The following is a 20,395-nucleotide window of genomic DNA, read 5'->3' as shown; positions in this document are numbered from 1 at the left end:
GGTTAAAGACCTCTACCGCTCTCACATTGATGGCCCCAATCCTAACAAGTCATTAATCTTAAGGTCGAGATAACTTTTACCCAACACTATGTCTAGATGACTATCATTTGTCCTTCTGAAGACCAAAACATTCACAGATTAGGAGATTAGAGAAATGTAACCACAGGAAACAAGGCAGCAATTTGAGTTCCTCTTATAAATGCTCAAAAATGAAACCAAAATCATGTTCTAAGTTCTATCTGCAAAACCTGTAAAATGAGACACTGCATAGAAATAGAACCTTTCCATGGCGTCTCAGAGAAAGAAAATAAAGATACATATAATGTATATAAATACACACAATATATAGCTTAGACTGCAGATGATTAACAGATCTCCTCCTATGTGCACACAGTGGAGAGATCTGTCACTTAACTGGAGTTGGGTGGGGAGAAGTCGGCCGGGGGCCACAACAGTCTAGTCCAGTTTCTCCCTACAGTCCCCAACTGTCTTTCAAAGTAAATTTTCTCTGAAAGACGGCAGCGTTTCACTGTACAACACACCTGGGTGCAATCGCAGAGACAGATTCTGATTCATGCTGCCTTTGGATAGAGCAGCATGAAAGTAGTTACAGGTTTCGTTTAAGGGGAATCTCATCAGACTTTTGCCACGTAATGTGAGAGCAGTATGCGTCACTTATTGGGCTGCTTGATGTAGTTTTGATAAAAACCCCTTTTAAAGAGGTTTTCTGTTTTTTGTTTTTTTTTTAAGTTGCCCAATGTATTCAGCATGTGGGCATAAGTATCTCTGTAAATACCTTGTGCTGCGCCATCACGTGACCCCCGGCTGCAGCCGGAGCCGACATCACGACAAGTTGCGACTGCAGCCGGGGGTCCCTCTTCCACGTTCCACCAGTGGCTGCTGGGTTGTGGGCGGGGCTATTCCCCTACGTTACACCCAGCATCCACCGTGCGCTCTTCCTCTCCCCATTCATTGGGAAAGTGCACGGTGGATGCAGGGTGTAACGTAGGGGAATAGCCCCGCCCACAACCCAGCAGCCACCGCAGGGACCCCAGCGCTGGCGTGACGCCAGCGCGGGGTCACGTGATGCCTGTGAGCGGCCACCGATAGCGCTACTCACAGGCATTATCAGCAACACAAGGCATTTACAAATATACTTATGCCCACATGCTGAATACATTGGGCAATTTAAAAAAAGTACAGTACAACTTCTTTAATCAGCAGGAGAGCACCACTAGAGGGCTAGTAAACCTGCTGACATGTAGTCCTCTATATTCATGAGCTCTGTATAACCCCGCCCCATCACTAATTACACTGTGCATAGGCAGACAGCTGCCAATCAGCGGTGTGGGCAGCAGGGCTGTGGAGTCGGTAAGCCAAACCTGCGACTCCGACTCCTCAATTTCCCTTACACCGACTCCACGACTCCGACTCCCACATATATTGCTTATATTTAAGTGAAAAATTTATTGTAGTACAATGTGAACATCAGACATTTAATCATTTTTTATGAGAGGGATAGATGGAGGGATAGTGCGATAGACAGATGACAGCTACAGACAGCAAATAGTACATTACACATATAGTTCACACATTGTACAGAGAGCACATAATAATCACCTACAATATTAGCATTAGTTACCTTCCTGTGACAGAGATGAGCAGTAGTACTTTTACTTTCTCCAGCTCGGGGCCCAGGAATCGGATCCTGTGCAGGACAGGCACCCCTCCCCCTCCTCTCTCTGGTGAAGACGGCAGAATACAGGACAGAGGAGGGGAGATTGTCCCTTGCAGTCTGGAGCCAGTGCAGGACAGGAGCACTGCAGCATACAAGTGAGTTTTGATAGAAGCAGGGGCATGCAACTAGGGGGGGGGGGGGGGGGCAGCTGCCCCCCCTGCCCCTCGCTTGCTACGGCCATGGTTCACACAGCGTTTTTGCGGATCCGTTTTTTGCAGTAAAATGCAGCGACTCTGGGCATCCCAGCAAAGTCAATGGGTTTCAAGATATGACATTCAGACACATCGTTTTGTGAGGATCCGTTTTTGGGCTCAAAAACAGATCCTCACAAAGAATGAGCATGTCAGTTTGTGAGGCATTTTTCTAATCTGCTTTTGCTATTGAAAACATTATCTATGAGCTCAGAAACCTTTCAGGTGATGCGGTTTTTTAAAAAGCTGATCTGCTTTTGCAGCTGAAAAACGTATCCTCAAAAAACGCAGCAAAAACGCTGTGTGTGAATGTAGCCTTAGATCAGGAATAGAGCAGCCATTTATAGGACATTTCATAACTTTCCCAAATTCCTATGAAAAAATATTCCCCACAAACTGCATTGATCTATTGTACCCAATTTATTATACATTTTAGGAGTCGGAGTCGGTCCATTTTATACAGACTCCGACTCCACAGCCCTGGTGGACAGGGTTATACAGAGCTCAGCATTCAGAGAACTGCAGCAGATAAAATCACTATTTTATTAAAATAACAGCAAGCAGCTCAGTAAGTGATACATCACTGTAATTGAGGTTTCTGACACTCAGACAAAATGGCAGAGACCTGGTGTCTGATTCCCATTAAGTAAACAGTAACAGCTAGTCATTAACCCCTTTACGATGTGGTACATAACAGTACGCACCATGTGGTAACACCCGGTACAGCGGGGGCTCCGACGCCGAGTCCGCACTGAACCGGGCACATGTCAACTGATTCTTACAGCTGACTTGTGCCCGCAACAGCCGCAGGTGGAGTCGCGATCCACCCGCTGCTGTTAACCAGTTAAATGCCGCTATCAATCTCAGACAGTGGCATTTAACATAGCCGCACCGGAAGTACGGCATTAGCCCCGCCCATCAGTGACCCCGTCACATAATCGCGGGTCACCAATAGGTTGGCATGACAACCCAGGGTCTGCAGCAGACCCCTGTGGTTGTCATGTCTCGATTGCTATGAGCGCCACCTAGTGGTGGGCGCGCACAGCACATGAGCATTTCTGCTGCATACAGGTGATCAGCTCACAGTCTGTATTCAGTCGAAGCAATCAGACAACTGCTGCTTCTAGTCTCCTAAGGAGACTATTGAAGCAAGCAGAAAGTAAAATTATATATATATATATATGTATGTGTGTTTTTAAAAATATAAAAAAAAAAAAAAAAAAAAAAAAAAACAAAAACACACACACGTTTAAATCATCCCCCCTTTCGCCCCATTCAAAATAAAATAATTTAAAAAAAGCCCCACATACACATTCAGTATCGCCGCGTTCAGAATCGCCTGATCAATATAAAAAAAATAATTAATTCGATCGGTAAACGGTGTAACGAAAAAACAATTCTGAACGCCAGAATTAAGTTTTTTTGGTTGTCGTAACATTGTAATAAAATGCAATAAGCAATCAAAACATAGGATCTACCCCAAAATAGTATCAATAAAAACATCTCGATGCGCAAAAAATAATCCCTCACCCGGCCCCAGATCCTGAAAAATGGAGACGCTACGGGTCTCAGAAAATGGCGCTTTTTTTGCAGCAAACTTTTGATTTTTTTTTTTTTTTAACCAGCCGAATAAAAAAAGAACCTATACATGTTTGGTGTCTACAAGCTCGTAATGACTTGGAGAATAATAATATTAATGGCAGGTCAGTTTTAGCACTCCGTGAACGTGGTTAAAAAAAAAAAAACGTGGAATTGCTTTTTTTTTTTTTTTTTTTTTTTGCGCAATTTCCCCGCACTTGGTACATTTTTTTTCCCTGTTTTCCAGTGCACGATATGGTAAAACCAGTGATGGCGATTAAAAGTGCAACTTGTCCCGCAAAAAATAAGCCTTCACATGGCAATATTGACCGAAAAATAAAAAGGCTATGGCTCTGGGAAGAAGGGGAGCAAAACAAAAATGAAAACAGAAAATGCTCCGGTCATTAAGGGGTTAAACTAAATTACATTGACATAACAGTCTTCCGCTTTGCTTTAATATATATATTTAAGTAGTTACACTTACCCCAAGCCACAAGCAGACTTTGTCTGTGGGTGGCACTGATGCTTTACAATACAGATTATCCACCAGCAAAAACCTTGTTTCCATTGGTTCAGTGGTACCCTGCGGAGTAAAGGGATTAATTACAAGGCAAATAAATACATACACAATCCTGCTATTCCTCTGGAAAAAACTCTGGGACCAATTATAAAGAAGCCTAAGGCTAAAAGCTCATTCACACCAGCCAATGATCAATCAGCTGACAATCGAGCAGACGGCATATCTGCTAGACCAGTAGATTGAAACTTAAACAGTCACATGTTTGTAGTTTTTTTTGCTCAAAAATGCTACGGTTCTACGGACAAGGTGTGAACGCAGCCTTTGGTCCCATTCACTCGCCAGGGTTCGGCGTTTTCCACGGATATCGGTTATTGTTATTCACTTTTTTTTGCACACCATTACACAAAAAAAAAAATTGCAATCTGATGCCAGCCGTATCACAGCAATTTATTTTTTTAATTTAATTGTATTATTTTTATGAGAAAAACTATTACAACAGCTGTGGTAAAAATGGGCACATGCAAAAATTGGAAAAATTTCAATTAAAAAAAAAAACAACAAAAAAAAAAAAACACAACACCTGGTCATCTGAATGAGCACATTGCCCTGTGTAAACGGTTCCGCTGCTAACAATATGGATGCTGTGTGGATATTTTGAAGGGGCTGTCCAGGCTTTAATGAAGCAAAAAACAGAAAAATGTCCTCCAGCGAAGAAAATTCTTTAAAAATAGCAAATCTTTATTATTCCATCAGGAAAGGATTAAAAACACCAACGCGTTTCAGCAGAAAGCCTTAAATGAATAAACGCATCCCAGACTAGGACGTCTCCGGACGAACAGCACTCCCGAGTTCAAGCCATCAAGTAACAAGTTAATGTGGTGAGCTGACCTTCCATTTTTCCCCTTATCCTATGGTTATAGCTTTCCAGGCTTGGGACAAAAGTTTGCAGTCACGATGACTACTGACTGCCAAGTTGTGACGGTACGCAGGAAGGGATGAGCGGACCCGTGGAAGTTCAGGTTCGACCCAACCTCTCTCTCTCTAAGCAGGCAGTCACAATTTCTTAGTATTCCCGGCGTGAGTGGCCAGTCACTTCACCACTTGTACGTGATATGCACACCTGCAGTCATGTGCCGACTAGACGCATTGAGCTTCTCTAAACAGAAGAGTTAACTGAAGCCGGTTGAGACCACTCGACACATGACCATAACTATCTAATTCACATACAGTTGAAACCAGAAGTTTACATTCACTATATAAAAAGACACATATGCATGTTTTTCTCAATATCGGACATGAAATCAGAATAAACCTTTCCCGCTTTAGGCAGATTAGGATTACCATAATTTTTATTTGCCAAATGCCAGAATAATGAGAGAGAGAGAATGTTTTAAGGCATTTTTATTACTTACTGCAAAGTCAAAAGTTTACATACATTTCATTAGTATTTGGTACCATTGCCCTTAAACTGAATGACTTGGGTCAAACGTTTGGGATATCCTTCCACAAGCTTCTCACAATAGTTGGTCGGAATTTGGGCCCATTCCTCCTTACAAAACTGGTGTAACTGATCCAGGTTTGTAGGTCGCCTTGCTCGCAGTCTTTTCAGCTTTGTCCATAAATTTTCAATAGGATTGAGATCAGGGCTTTGTGATGGCCACTCCAAAACATTGACTTGGTTATCCTTAAGCCACTTTGTTACCATTTTGGCAGTATGCTTCGGGTTATTGTCTACTTGGAAGACCCATTTCCGCCAAAGCTTTAACTTTCTGGCTGATGTCTTGAGATGTTGCTTCAGTATTGCCTCAATCTTCTTTTCTCATGATGCCATCTATTTTGGGAAGTGCACCAGTCCTTCCTGCAGCAAAACAACCCCAAAACATGATGCTGCCACCCCCATGTTTCACAGTTGGGATGATGTTTTTAGGCTTCCAAGCTTCTCCCTTTTTCCTCCAAACATAACGATGGTCTTTATGCCCAAAAAGTTCAATTTTAGTTTCATCAGACCACAGGACATGTCTCCAAAAATTAAGGTCTGTGTTCCTGTGTGCATTTGCAAACATTAATCTGGCCTTTTTATGTTTCTTTTGGAGTAATGGCTTCTTCCAGGCAGAGTGGTCTTTCAGCCCATGTTGATACAGTACTCGTTTCACTGTGGATATTGACACAATTTTACCAGCTTCCGCCATCATCTTCACAAGGTCTTTTGCTTTTGTCCTTGGGTTGATATGCACATGTGGGACCAAATCACGTTCATCTCTAGGACACAGAACCCGTCTCCTTCCTGAGCAGTATGATGGCTGGACATTCCCATCTTGTTTGCACTTGCGTATAATTGTTTGCACAGATGAACGAGGCACCTTCAGGCATCTTGAAGTTGTACCCAAGGATGAGCCAGACTTCTGCAAGTCCACAATTCTCTTCCTGATATCTCGGCTGATTTCTTTAGACTTTCCCATGATGCTACACAGAGAAGCAGTGTGTTTCAGTTGTGCATTAAAATACATCCACAGGTGTGTCTCTAACTCAGATGTTGCAAAAAAAAAAAAAAAAAAAAAAAAAAACACTACCAGAAGCTTCCAAACACATGACATCATCATATGGGCAGTCCAGAATGGTTTAAAGGCATAGTAATCTTAGTGTATGTAAACTTTTGACTTTGCAGTAAGTAATAAAAATTCCTTAAAACATTCTCTCTCTCTCATTATTCTGGCATTTGGCAAATATAGAAAATGATGGTAATCCTAACTGACCTAAAAAGGGAAAAGTTTTATTCTGATTTCATGTCAGATATTGAGAAAAACATGCATGTGTCTTTATGTAGTGTGTGTAAACTACAGGTTTCAACATGCAGCCATGTTACGGCCCACTGACAACAAGGATACTGAAGAATTGTGACAGCGTGCACCACACGCATCGGCAGTCTGCAGTCACTGAGTGACTGCAAACTTTTGTCCCAAGCCAAGACAATCCCTTTATCGATTGATCTGACCCCATACAATTTGCACAACCCTTTAAACGAGTGGCAATCACTTGTACATAGCTAATCAACTCGTCATACACAAAAATCTTCCCATGTGAATGAACCATAAAAGAAAAGAAAATAAAAGTTGGAGTTAATAAATGCTGTAAGCCACTCAGTCCCCAAGAAAGGATGAGTTGGCAGGAGAGGAGAACCTTATTAATGACATTCCTCCAACTGCTCTAGTATCGCCAAGATTCATAGATTGAAGCTTGCGAGCAGTAGGGCCCTCAATCCTTTTGGTATCCGAGTTATGTGTTATTCTGTAATGTTTTTTTTGTCTGAACAAGTCCCCTGTAAAGTGCAGCGGAATACGTTGGTGCTATAAAAATAAAAAATTATTATTCTTATGTAATAAGCAAAGCCTGAGCGGCTTTTTAATACAACTGGCACAGCTTACCTAAATTATTTCAGAGCAGTAGAGAAACAATCCCACATGCAACATATATATGCCCGACTCAGAGGAGTTACCAGCTCATGACAACCACTGAACTTTGTGAATATGGAAATGTACAAACTCGCACAGAAACCCTACACTAACAGTCACATACAGTGAGTGATGATACATTACTTTTTTCTTCTGCATGTGCTTTAAAATTTCTAATGTCTGTTTAATTTCTGGGATCTGGTTTTTCAGCCTAGAGAAAAAAAAATATTTCAGAAGTCGTGTTCTGTGTTCCAGTAATGTAAGCACAAGATGTACGAGCATCACATGAGCACTTACCTCCTCTTCTTCTGACAAAGGTTTAGTTCCATAAACTTATATTTCTGGTACTGTTCATCTAGCCTCTTCAGGACTACATCAGCCGTCTCATTTCCAGATTTCTTCATGAAGGAATCCACATCTTCCTGTAGGAACACACATATACAGTATTAACATTACTAAACTGCTGCGACCAACACTGCACTGAACCATGTCCATCAATAAATGATGTCTCATACATGATACAGCAGAGGATCAGCTTTTTCTTAAAGGGCATTTTCCACATTAGGTGAACACAATAACCATCTGTCCTGGAAAGTATACGGATGTCGGATGAAGGGATTCTGATCAGGAGTACAGAACTGTCCAACAATATTCATCTATGTAGATGGGAAACCCCCTTTAATAGTTACTTTGCACTGTAATTTCTTTAGACTGACTGGAAGAAGCGTGGCGTAACGGCGGCGTCGGGGTGCAGCACCAGGATCATTGGGTCACTTCTTTCTCCTCTGGCTGTAAGTAACGGACATTTTAATAGGACTACTGGGGCGATAGTGGCTGGTCCCTAACATGAGTGTATATTTGAATGCCCTTTGGGTATAGCTGTATTGGGGCTATAAGCCAAACCTGCTGGCCTTGATATTCTATACTTATATCTGTATTCTATATACTTCTTCTGATATTTGTGTATTCTTTAGGGCAGTATGCCCATGCCATTGGAACTGACACTTTATACTCTTTGGTTAGTAAGCATATTAGATTGCTGAAATGTGAGGGAATAAATATTCCAACCTCACCCCTGACTTAATATCAACCTTTGGATTGAGTCCTATCTATCTATCTATTCCTGGATAGCTGAAATTTCCTACTTAAACTATTTAATTATTGTTGTGGGGAAATTAGCACCCTCTTTTAATATGATCTAATAAAAATTGTAATTTTAAGAAATTTCATAGTGTCCAGACTCTATTATACCCTCTAGTATTGCCTATAGCAGGTGACATGTGTTATATATACTGTCCATGGAGTGACAAAATTCTACTTTTTGTGGCGTGTGTTGGTTATTGTATATAGTGCAGACATTTCATCAACTCTACCATATACTGTATTACTTGTATTGTGCATCATATAAAAGGCAGCAAACAAGGACTTCATCGGGTTGCCAATTGCCATGGCAGCCCACCTAGCTCTGATCGCTGCTGATTGGGGCAGGTGCTGGCTGCATTACACAGAAAGCATCGGTGCCTACTCCATGATGTAAAATAACATCATGGTACGGGGTTAAGACAGCTCTCTATCAGGATAAGGGCCCACTGAACCCATAAGTGAAGACATTGCACATTCTGTAGCCATTATGGCAGAACTCCTGCTACTAGGGGGTGACCTGTCTGAAGTGAACAGCATTGGTTAGCTGGTCAGGTGATCGTCTTGATCACTCAGCAGAAGGAGCTGCTGCACCATGCCAGCTCTGGAGTCATCCACCTGCCCAGGGCCCCACACAGGACATAAGACTCCCCACTGCACCCGTTTACCCCGACAATTCACAGATCATTCCAGGATGATAAATGTATGATTGCCAGGATCTGACCATGGATGATGTGCGGCTCATGTCCACCACTCCTAGAAAAGTGAATGGAGCAGAGCCGCCCAATCACACAGGAGATAATGGGAATCAGTGATCTGGGCCCCTGGATGGGAGCAGAAGACCACCCTATACCTGACGGCATTTGCGGCTCTTCTGATTAGCTGGCTTAGAATGACATCATGAGTCACACCGGGACAGTGACGTCCCACCCACACGGCGGCATCCCACCCACCAGGCCGCCTAATCAGAAGAGCCACAGGGGCTGGGGGTAGAGGCTTTCTCAGGGCTCAGACAATGTCTGATGGGCCAGCACCTAGGAATCAATTCACACCAGCTCTACGCAGCAGCGGCGAGGACCTGTGGGCACAGGCCCCTTTATTACACACAGTATGCAGACAGCAGGGGCCACACGTGCCCGTACAGGGCGGAGCAGCTCCCTGCAGCAGGGGGCGAGCAGGCGACTGAACCCCGCCATGTACGGGCACAGCCGCATCCCTCCGGCCCCCTCCTCCTCCGCACAGAGCCCGACACCCGTCCTACCACAAACACGGCCTCGGGGATGCTCAGGTGCCCCTTCTTTATACCAGCCACACCACCGCCTTCATTGGCCGTCGCCATCTTTGAAGCTGTGCGTACTTTGCGTCAACGAGCTTTATTACTACGAGACGAGCAGTTCTAAGCCACGCCCCTAACAGCGCTGATTGGCTGAAAAACCTTAGCCGATCACCATGGTGATAGGACCTAACAGACTTGCCGGGCGGTGTCCTGTAGCGGCGCCATAGCAGTGGTGGAGTGCAGGTGCCGTGCAGGAGTCTGAGCGCCGGGAGCCCCCATGGCCGGCACTGGGGACGGCAGCCTGTGCTGAGTACAGGAGGCTGCGGGGACTTACTAACAGCCGTGTTAGGCCATAGTCACCATCCGCCGTGGTAGGCTCCGCCAAGAATTGCGCCACTTCCCGGCCTTGGATGGATGCTGCCTACTCACTGAGCCAGGGCACACCCTGTGGGCGGGGCCGCGGAGGGACACGTGATGGCGCCGCAGAGGCCGGAAACTGCGTGTAGGTGGGTCTTGGACTGGTGTCAGTAGTGCAGTCTGCCCGGTCTCAGTAGTGTAGTCTGTCCGTGGTGACCCTGTGAGGCCAAAGCTAAGAGAAGAAGCAAAAGTGAACACGTTTGTCTCCTCGTTATGTGATGTCAGAGCTGGAGCTCTTAGAAATGGAGGTGTCTGCAGTCATTCAGGGGATCCGCCCGGGTCTGTGAGGGGGCGGCCTCTGCTCTGTATATAGTCTCTGGGGGAAGAGGATCAGGGGTCTGTGTGTTGTGGGTCATCTGGTCTAGAGATCAGTATTTGTGGGAGGATCTGTATTAGGGGACTGGTCTGGGGGTCTGTATTAGGGGCTGGTCTGGGGGGGGGTCTGTATTTGTGGGAGGATCTGTATTAGGGGACTGGTCTGGGGGTCTGTACTAGGGAGCTGGTCTGGGGGTCTGTACCAGGGAGTTGGTCTGGGGGTCTGTACTAGGGAGCTGGTCTGGGGGTCTGTACCAGGGAGTTGGTCTGAGGGTCTGTACTAGGGAGCTGGTCTGGGGGTCTCTATTAGGGGGCTGGTCGTGGGGTCTGTATTTGTGGGGGGATCTGTATAAGGGCTGGTCTGGAGGTCTATTTGTGGAGCGATCTGTATTAGGGGGCTGTATTTGTGGGGGGATCTGTATTAGGGGGCTGTATTTATGGGGGGGATCTACATAGTAACATAGTTTGTAAAGCCGAATAAAGACTTGCGTCCATCAAGTTCGACCTGTTAGTTCTGTAATTGCTAAAGTTGATCCAGAGGAGGGCAAAAACCCCAAATGATTTGGCCAATCTTCACCTGAGGAAAAATTCCCTCCCGACTCTGAAACCAGCAGTCAGAATAAATCCCTGTATCAACCTAGTATTTTATTTTATTTTTAAGTATATGCAGAAATCTGCCTGGTATCTAGAAATGCATCCAGTCCCCGCTTGAACTGGTGTAGTGAATCCGACATTACCGTCTCCTCACTCAGTGAATTCCATATTCTCACTGCTCTTACCGTAAAGAACCCCTTCCTATGCTGGTGCTGAAACCTTTTCTCTTCCAGTCTTAGTGAGTGCCCTCTTGTTACCGTAATATCCCTCCTTTTGAACAAATCCCGGGCAAGGTCTCTATACTGTCCCCTAACATATTTGTACACATTTATTATATCCCCCCTCAACCTTCTCTTTTCCAGGCTGAATAGTCCTAGTTTTGCCAACCTCTCTGGGTATTGCAGTCCCTCCATTCCCTTTATTAATTTTGTTGCCCTCCTTTGTACCTTTTCAAGCTCATTTATATCCTTTCTATATATTGGGGCCCATAACTGAGCACAGTATTCCAAGTGTGGTCTGACCAGTGCTTTGTACAGTGGAAGAACAATGTTCTCATCCTTTGCAGCTATACCTCTTCTGATACATCCCATTACCCTGTTTGCCCTTACAGCAGCGGCCTGACTTTGGGCACTCCAATTTAGTTTGCTATCAATCAAGATGCCCAAGTCCTTCTCCATCTCTGAATTCCCCAATGATTTCCCATTCAGTGAGTACTGGTGACTTCCATTTTTCCTTCCCATATGTATGACCTTACATTTCTCCTCGTTAAACCTCATTTGCCATTTAATGCTCCACCTACCCAGCTTATCCAAATCCCTCTGTAGGTCTGCACTGTCCTCTTTTGTATTAATTGTTTTACATAACTGTGTCATCTGCAAATATTGATATTTTACTATTTATCCCGTTGACTATGTCGTTAATAAAGATATTAAATAACATTGGGCCTAGTACAGACCCCTGTGGTACCCCACTAGTGACGCTTACCCAATCTGAGTATATTCCATTTATAACCACCCTCTGCCTTCTATCCTTTAGCCAGTTTAATACCCACTTGCAGACATTTTTCCCCAGCCCCATCATTCTCATTTTGTATACCAACCTATTATGTGGCACGCTATCGAACGCTTTTAGAAGTCGAGATACACGACATCCACTGGTTCCCCCTGATCTACTCGAGAGCTAACCTCCTCGTAGAAGTCAATCAGGTTTGTTTGGCAGGAGCGATTCCTCATGAATCCATGTTGGTTCGGGATTAAAAGATTATTAGCATCAAGATGCTGCGTAATTGCCTCTTTAATGAAGCTTTCAAAAATTTTGCCCACAACGGACGTCAGACTCACCGGCCGATAGTTTCCGGCGTCACTTTTCGCTCCCTTTTTGAATATTGGCACTACATTCGCCTGTCGCCAATCAAGTGGTACAGACCCAGTCTCAACAGAGTCCTTAAATATAAGATATAACGGTCTGTCTATCACATTACTTAGTTCCCTTAGTACCCGTGGGTGTATGCCATCAGGTCCTGGTGATTTGTTTATTTTAATGTTACTGAGGCGTTTCTGTACCCCAGCTTGGGTTAGATTTGTCATACTTAGTGGAGGATTAAGTTTGTCACTTCTCATTTCTCCTGTTAGTTCGATTTCCTTTGTGAAAGTTGTCGAAAAAAAATTATTTAATAGATTAGCTTTATCCTCATCTTTCTCTATGATTTTGCCTTCCTCCCTTTTTATCGGTCCAATATTACCCGATTTAATCCTTTTACTATTTATATACGTAAAGAACAGTTTGGGATTTGATCTACTTTCCCTAGCAATACGTCTCTCTGTTTCCTCCTTCGCTATTTTTATTTGTGTTTTGCAGGTTCTCGTTTTTTCCTTGTAACACATTAGTGCCTCCTTGCTGTTTTCCTGTTTTAATCTCTTGAATGCCTCTTTTTCGCTATTTAACGCCCCTTTTACGTTCTTGTTCAACCATATTGGTTTCCTCTTATTTCGGGCCCTTTTATTCCCATACGGTATATACCTCTCGCACTGAGTATTCAGAATTCTTTTGAAGGTTTCCCATTTACTATTCGTATTCCTTTGATTAAGAACTTTGTCCCAGTCAATAAGTTGAAGGCTTTCTTTCAGCTGATCAAACTTCGCCCTCCTAAAGTTTAATGTTTTTGTTGTTCCCTTATTGATAACCCTACTGAAGGGCATTTTGAAGTCGATAATATTATGGTCGCTATTACCTAGGTGCCCCCCTATCTGTACCTCAGTTATTCTATCAGGCCTATTAGTCAATATTAAGTCCAACACGGCCTTCCCTCTCGTTGGTTCCTGCACTAGTTGGGAGAGATAATTATCCTTAATATTTGTCAAGAACCTTTTTCCTTTCTGAGATCTACAGGTTTCTGTTTCCCAGTCAAAATCCGGGTAGTTGAAATCCCCCATTACAATCACTTCATTATGTTTTGCTACTTTGTCTATTTGTCCTAATAGCAGATTCTCATTCTCCTCTGTTATATTTGGTGGCTTATAGCAGACCCCCAGTAATATTTTATTATTATTTTTAGTTCCCTCTATCTCTACCCACATGGACTCGACCCCCTCTTCTCCCTCTCCTATATCTTCCCTTAGTCTGGGTTTTAGACATGACTTTACATATAAGCAGACTCCTCCGCCTTTCCCCTGTTTCCGGTCCCTTCTAAATAAACTATAATCTAATAAATTTACCGCCCAGTCGTAGCTATCGTCTAGCCAAGTCTCTGTTATACCTACGATGTCATACCTCTCCTCCGATATAAGCGCCCGCAGCTCATCCGCCTTATTGGTCAGGCTTCTTGCTTTGGTCAGCATGCAAGATAAAACTTTGGGGTTATTTAGCATCCTATTCTTCTCTAACGATCTAACTGTACTATCCCCACCCCCCTCTCCACCCTCATTATATTCACTTCTCCCCTTCCCCCTTGCTTGCCTCACATCCCACCTATTTCCTTGGTTTCCCCCCCCCCCCGTCTCTAGTTTAAAAACTCCTCCAACCTATTAGCCATCTTCTTCCCCAGCACCGCTGCACCCTCCCCATTGAGGTGCAGCCCGTCCCTACGGTAGAGCCTGTAGCCGACCGCGAAGTCGGCCCAGTTCTCCATGAACCCAAACCCTTCTGCCTTGCACCAACTCTTTAGCCACTTATTCACCTCCCTATCTTCCCGTTGGCGCTCCTGTGTGGCTCGCGGGATTGGTAGTATTTCTGAGAAAACTACCTTGGAGGTCCTTGCCCTAAGCTTCCTACCTAGGTCCCTGAAATCATTTTTAAGGACCCTCCATCTACCACTCACTTTGTCATTGGCGCCGATGTGGACCATGACCGCTGTATTAGGGGGCTGGTCTGGGGATTTATTTTTGGGGGGAGGTCGGCTGATCTGTGGCTGTACTTGTTGAGGTCTGTATTAGGGGGCTGGTCTGGGTATCTGTATTAGGGTGCTGGTCTGGGGGGGTCTGTATTTGTGGGGGGACCTGTATTAGGGGGCTGGTCTGGGGGGTCTGTATTAGGGAGCGGGTCTGGGGATCTGTATTAGGGGGCTGGTCTGGAGGGTCTGTATTTGTGGGAGGATCTGTATTAGGGGGCTGGTCTGGGAATCTGTGTTTTTGGGGGAGGTCAGCTGATCTGGGGCTGTGCTTGTTGAGGTTTGTATTAGGGGGCTGGTCTGGGAATCTGTAATAGGGGACTGGTCTGGGGATCTGTATTAGGGGGCTGGTCTGGGGGTCTGTACTAGGAAGCTGGTCTGGGGGTCTGTACTAGGGAGCTGGTCTGGGAGTCTCTATTAGGGGGCTGGTCTGGGGGGTCTGTATTAGGGAGCGGGTCTGGGGATCTGTATTAGGGGGCTGGTCTGGAGGGTCTGTATTTGTGGGAGGATCTGTATTAGGGGGCTGGTCTGGGGATCTGTGTTTTTGGGGGAGGTCAGCTGATCCGGGGCTGTGCTTGTTGAGGTTTGTATTAGGGGGCTGGTCTGGGAATCTGTAATAGGGGACTGGTCTGGGGATCTGTATTAGGGGGCTGGTCTGGGGGTCTGTACTAGGAAGCTGGTCTGGGGGTCTGTACTAGGGAGCTGGTCTGGAGGTCTGTATTTGTGGGGGGGTCTGTATAAGGGGGCTGGTCTGGGGGTCTGTATTTGTGGGCCGATCTGTATTAGGGGGCTGTATTTGTGAGGGGATCTGTATTAGGGGGCTGGTCTGGTGGGTCTGTATTTGTGGGATGATCTGTATTAGGGGGCTGGTCTGGGGGTCTATTTTTGGGGGGAGGTCGGCAGATCTGTGGCTGTACTTGTTGAGGTCTGTATTAGGGGGCTGGTCTGGGTATCTGTATTAGGGTGCTGGTCTGGGGGGGTCTGTATTTGTGGGGGCACCTGTATTAGGAGGCTGGTCTGGGGGGTCTGTATTTGTGGGAGGATCTGTATTAGGGGGCTGGTCTGGGGATCTGTATTTTTGGGGGAGGTCAGCTGATCTGGGGCTGTACTTGTAGAGGTTTGTATTAGGGAGCTGGGCTGGTGATCTGTATTTTTGGGGGACGTTGTTTGATCTGGGGCTGCACTTGTTGAGGTCTGTATTAGGGGGCTGGTCTGGGGATCCGTATTAGGAGGCTGGTCTGGGATCTGTATTAGAGGGCTGGTCTGGGGGTCTGTATTTGTGGGGGGATCTGTATTATGGTGCTGGTCTGGGACTCTGTATTTTTGGGGGGGAGGTGTCTGCAGTCATTCATGGGATCCGCCTGGGGCTGTGAGGGGGCGGCCTCTGCTCTGTATATAGTCTCTGGGGGAAGAGGATCAGGGGGTCTGTGTGTTTGGGGGTCATCTGGTCTAGAGATCAGTATTTGTGGGAGGATCTGTATTAGGGGACTGGTCTGGGGGTTTGTATTAGGGGCTGGTCTGGGGGGGGGTCTGTATTTGTGGGAGGATCTGTATTAGGAGACTGGTCTGGGGGTCTGTACTAGGGAGCTGGTCTGGGGGTCTGTACCAGGGAGCTGGTCTGGGGGTCTGTACTAGGGAGGGAGCTGATCTGGGGGTGTCTATTAGGGGGCTGGTCTAGGAGTCTGTATTTGTGGGGGGATCTGTATAAGGGGCTGGTCTGGGGATCTATTTGTGGGGCGATCTGTATTAGGGGGCTGTATTTGTGGGGGGATCTGTATTAGGGGACTGTATTTGTGGGGGGATCTGTATAAGGGGGCTGGTCTGGGGATTTATTTTTGGGGGGAGGTCAGCTGATCTGTGGCTGTACTTGTTGAGGTCTGTATTAGGGGGCTGGTCTGGGTATCTGTATTAGGGTGCTGGTCTGGGGGGGTCTGTATTTGTGGGGGGACATGCATTAAGGGGCTGGTCTGGGGGTCTGTATTAGGGAGCGGGTCTGGGGGGTCTGTATTAGGGGGCTGGTCTGGGGGGGTCTGTATTTGTGGGAGGATCTGTATTAGGGGGCTGGTCTGGGGATCTGTATTTTTGGGGGAGGTCAGCTGATCTGGGGCTGTACTTGTTGAGGTTTGTATTAGGAGGCTGGTCTGGGAATCTGTAATAGGGAACTTGTCTGGGGATCTGTATTAGGGGGCTGGTCTGGGGGTCTGTACTAGGGAGGTGGTCTGGGGGTCTGTACTAGGGAGCTGGTCTGGGAGTCTATTAGGGGGCTGGTCTGGGGGTCTGTACTAGGGAGCTGGTCTGGAGGTCTGTATTTGTGGGGGGATCTGTATAAGGGGGCTGGTCTGGGGGTCTGTATTTGTGGGGCGATCTGTATTAGGGGGCTGTATTTGTGAGGGGATCTGTATTAGGGGGCTGGTCTGGGGGGTCTGTATTTGTGGGATGATCTGTATTAGGGGGCTGGTCTGGGGGTCTATTTTTGGGCGGAGGTCGGCTGATCTGTTGCTGTACTTGTTGAGGTCTGTATTAGGGGGCTGGTCTGGGTATCTGTATTAGGGTACTGGTCTGGGGGGGTCTGTATTTGTGGGGGCACCTGTATTAGGAGGCTGGTCTGGGGGGTCTGTATTTGTGGGAGGATCTGTATTAGGGGGGCTGGTCTGGGGATCTGTATTTTTGGGAGGGAGGTCGGCTGATCTGAGGCTGTACTTGTTGAGGTTTGTATTAGGGAGCTGGTCTGGGCATCTGTATTTTTGGGGGAGGTCGGCTGATCTGGGGCTGTACTTGTTGAGGTCTGTATTAGGGGGCTGGTCTGGGGATCTGTATTAGGGGGCTGGTCTGGGAATCTGTAATAGGGGACTGGTCTGGGGATCTGTATTAGGGGGCTGGTCTGGGGGGGGTCTGTATTTGTGGGAGGATCTGTATTAGGGGGCTGGTCTGGGGATCTGTATTTTGGGGGGAGGTTGGCTGATCTGGGGCTGTACTTCTTGAGGTCTGTATCAGGGGGCTGGTCTGGGGATCTGTATTAGGGGGCTGGTCTGGGGATCTGTATTAGGGGGCTGGTTTGTGGATCTGTATTAGGGGGCTGGTCTGGGAATCTGTAAAGGGGACTGGTCTGGGGATCTGTATTAGGGGGCTGGTCTGGGGGGGTCTATTTGTGGGAGGATCTGTATTAGGGGGCTGGTCTGGGGATCTGTATTTTGGGGGGAGGTCAGCTGATCTGGGGCTGTACTTGTTGAGGTCTGTATTAGGGGGCTGGTTTGGGTATCTGTATTAGGGTGCTGGTCTGGGGGGGTCTGTATTTGTGGGGGCACCTGTATTAGGAGGCTGGTCTGGGGGTCTGTATTTGTGGAAGGATCTGTATTAGGGGGCTGGGCTGGGGATCTGTATTTTTGGGGGAGGTCAGCTGATCTGGGGCTGTACTTGTTGAGGTTTGTATTAGGGAGCTGGGCTGGGGATCTGTATTTTTGGGGGACGTCGTTTGATCTGGGGCTGTGCTTATTGAGGTCTGTATTAGGGGGCTGGTCTGGGGATCTGTATTAGGAGGCTGGTCTGGGGATCTGTATTAGAGTGCTGGTCTGGGGGTCTGTATTTGTGGGGGGATCTGTATTATGGTGCTGGTCTGGGGCTCTGTATTTTTTGGGGGGAGGTCAGCTGATCTGGGGCTGTACTTGTTGAGGTTTGTATTAGGGAGATGGTCTGGGAATCTGTATTAGGGGGCTGGTCTGGGGGGGGTCTGTATTTGTGGGAGGATCTGTATTAGGGTGCTGGTCTGGGGATCTGTATTTTTGGGGGGAGGTTGGCTGATATGGGGCTGTACTTGTTGAGGTCTGTATTAGGGGGCTGGTCTGGGAATCTGTAATAGGGGACTGGTCTGGGGATCTGTATTAGGGGGCTGGTCTGGGGGGGGTCTATTTGTGGGAGGATTTGTATTAGGGGGCTGATCTGGGGATCTGTATTTTTGAGTGGAGGTCGGCTGATCTGGGGCTGTACTTGTTGAGGTCTGTATTAGGGGGCTGGTCTGGGACTCTGTATTTTTGGGGGAGGTTGGCTGATCTGGGGCTGTACTCTTTGAGGTCTGTATTAGGGGGCATCTAGTCTGTGGTTTGTATTTGTTTAGGGGCTAATTTTGTATGTATTCTGTGAGGTCAATTTTTGGGGGGATCTGGTCTACAGTCTGTATATTTCTTGGGATCGTGTGGTATGAAGTATATCTGTTGATGAAATCTGACCTGGGGGTCTGTAATAGGGGTGATCTAGTCTGGGGTCTGTATTTGCTGGGATCAGCTGGTCTAGGACCTGTATTTGTAGAGTGAGTCAGCTGTTTGGGGGTCTATATTTGAGTGGTTGTAAAGACTGTACTTGGGTGAGTCGGTAGATCTGGCGGTCTGTATTTGTTGGGAGGGATGAGTGGTCTGGGGTCTGTATTTTTTGAGGGATCTGGTTCAGGCTATGTGCCCACGATGCAGAAATGCTCAGGATTTTTTCCTGAGCGTTTCTGCATCTCCCTGGCAGAAAAAACGCATGCGGATTGTACATGCGGATTGTACATGCGGATTGTACATGCGTTTTTCCTGCCAGGGACATGCGGATGTGAAGCGTTCTTCACTTGCATTTCCACATGCGGGTTGACAATCGCTTTCCAAGCGATTTTAGCAAAACGGCATGGATTTATGCTGTGTGACCAAGTTGCGATGCTACAAATGCAGCATCAATAGTAAAAAAAAAGAATAAAAATGTTGAAAAATAAAAAAAAAACATTATACTCACCTTCCGATGGCCCCCGGTCTCCTGTATGGTGCGTCCGGTGTCTTCAGCGGCTTGCGATGCTCTAAAAAGGACCTTCCATGACGTCATTTAGTCATGCTGACGTTGGTGGTCGCGTGACCTGTCACATGACTAAATGACGTCATAGAAGGTCCTTTGACACCACCACAAGCAGCCGAAGAGCCAGCAGCGCCGCCTGGAGCAGACAAGGGGCCATCAGAAGGTAAGTATATGTTTTTTGTTTTTTTTTATTCTTTTTTAACTACTGGTACTATAGTACCTGGGTCTGGAGGAGAGCCGGGTACCATCCGCGCATTGAATCGCATAATATCCGCATGCATACTTGTATATATGCGGATCAATGCAAGTCAATGGCGGCGATTTTGCCGCGATTACGCACAATAAATGGTTGTGCTGCGGATTTTTCCGCAATGATAATCCGCAGCGGATTATCATTGGGAAACATGGCAGACAACTTAACATGCGTTTTTAATGCTTTGCAGCCGCGGAAACGCATTAAATCCACATCGTGGGCACGCAGCCTTATAGTCTGTATTTGTTGAGGGGGGGTGTCTAGTCTGAGGGCCTGTATTTGTTGCAGGGGGTCCCGTGTTAGGTGGCATCTGTTCTGTATTTGTTGGGAGGTTTATGTCTGTGGCATGGTCTGTAGGGTCAGGTGGTCTGGAACCTATACTTGTTGGGTAGATGGGGGCAGCTCTGCGGTCTGTGTTGTTGGAGGTGATCCGGTCTGGTCACTTGTATGTGATGGGGTGTCAGTATCAGGCAACTTCTAGCTGTGCATCTATATTTGTTGGGGAGAAAAGGCGTGTAAACGACAAAAAATTGACCGGTCTGCATTTCTTTTATAGAATATAACACTGACTGCACCATGTGGATAGACCCTGATGGGACGGGCTAAATAGTGTAATGTTCCCTCCACTGACACAAAGGCCAATAAGGCTGTTGACCGTCCAGAATTAAAGTGGTTTTCTCCTACCAGGTCTTCAATTTCCAGCGCAGGCAGCAGATGGATG

At 46.4% G+C, this 20,395-nt stretch overlaps 1 protein-coding gene across 3 annotated transcripts in view; it reads right to left on the bottom strand.

Moving 5' to 3' along the window:
* Positions 1-20,395, bottom strand: part of VBP1 (VHL binding protein 1) — a 42,378-nt gene that overhangs the window by 2,147 nt on the left and 19,836 nt on the right. Inside the window, exons 1-4 of one of the 3 annotated variants that reach the window (XM_073641104.1) lie at positions 10,227-10,323; positions 7,774-7,898; positions 7,621-7,687; positions 3,992-4,090 (exon numbers count right to left, since the gene is read on the bottom strand). In XM_073641104.1, coding sequence (XP_073497205.1) covers positions 3,992-4,090; positions 7,621-7,687; positions 7,774-7,880 — 273 coding nt within the window. In that variant the 5' untranslated portion in view covers positions 7,881-7,898; positions 10,227-10,323. Of the gene's footprint in view, positions 1-3,991; positions 4,091-7,620; positions 7,688-7,773; positions 7,899-9,877; positions 10,034-10,226; positions 10,324-20,395 lie in introns of those variants that run through there. The other 2 variants (XM_073641103.1, XM_073641105.1) reach the window with 2 other exon arrangements.

Source organism: Phyllobates terribilis, unplaced genomic scaffold (genome assembly GCF_046119375.1).
Source record: "Phyllobates terribilis strain yellow unplaced genomic scaffold, ASM4611937v1 Scaffold_7__3_contigs__length_470593459, whole genome shotgun sequence".
NCBI classification, from domain to species: domain Eukaryota; kingdom Metazoa; phylum Chordata; class Amphibia; order Anura; family Dendrobatidae; genus Phyllobates; species Phyllobates terribilis.
The sequence above is the reverse complement of the archived record's forward strand: the minus strand, read 5'-3'. Positions and strand labels throughout refer to the sequence as shown.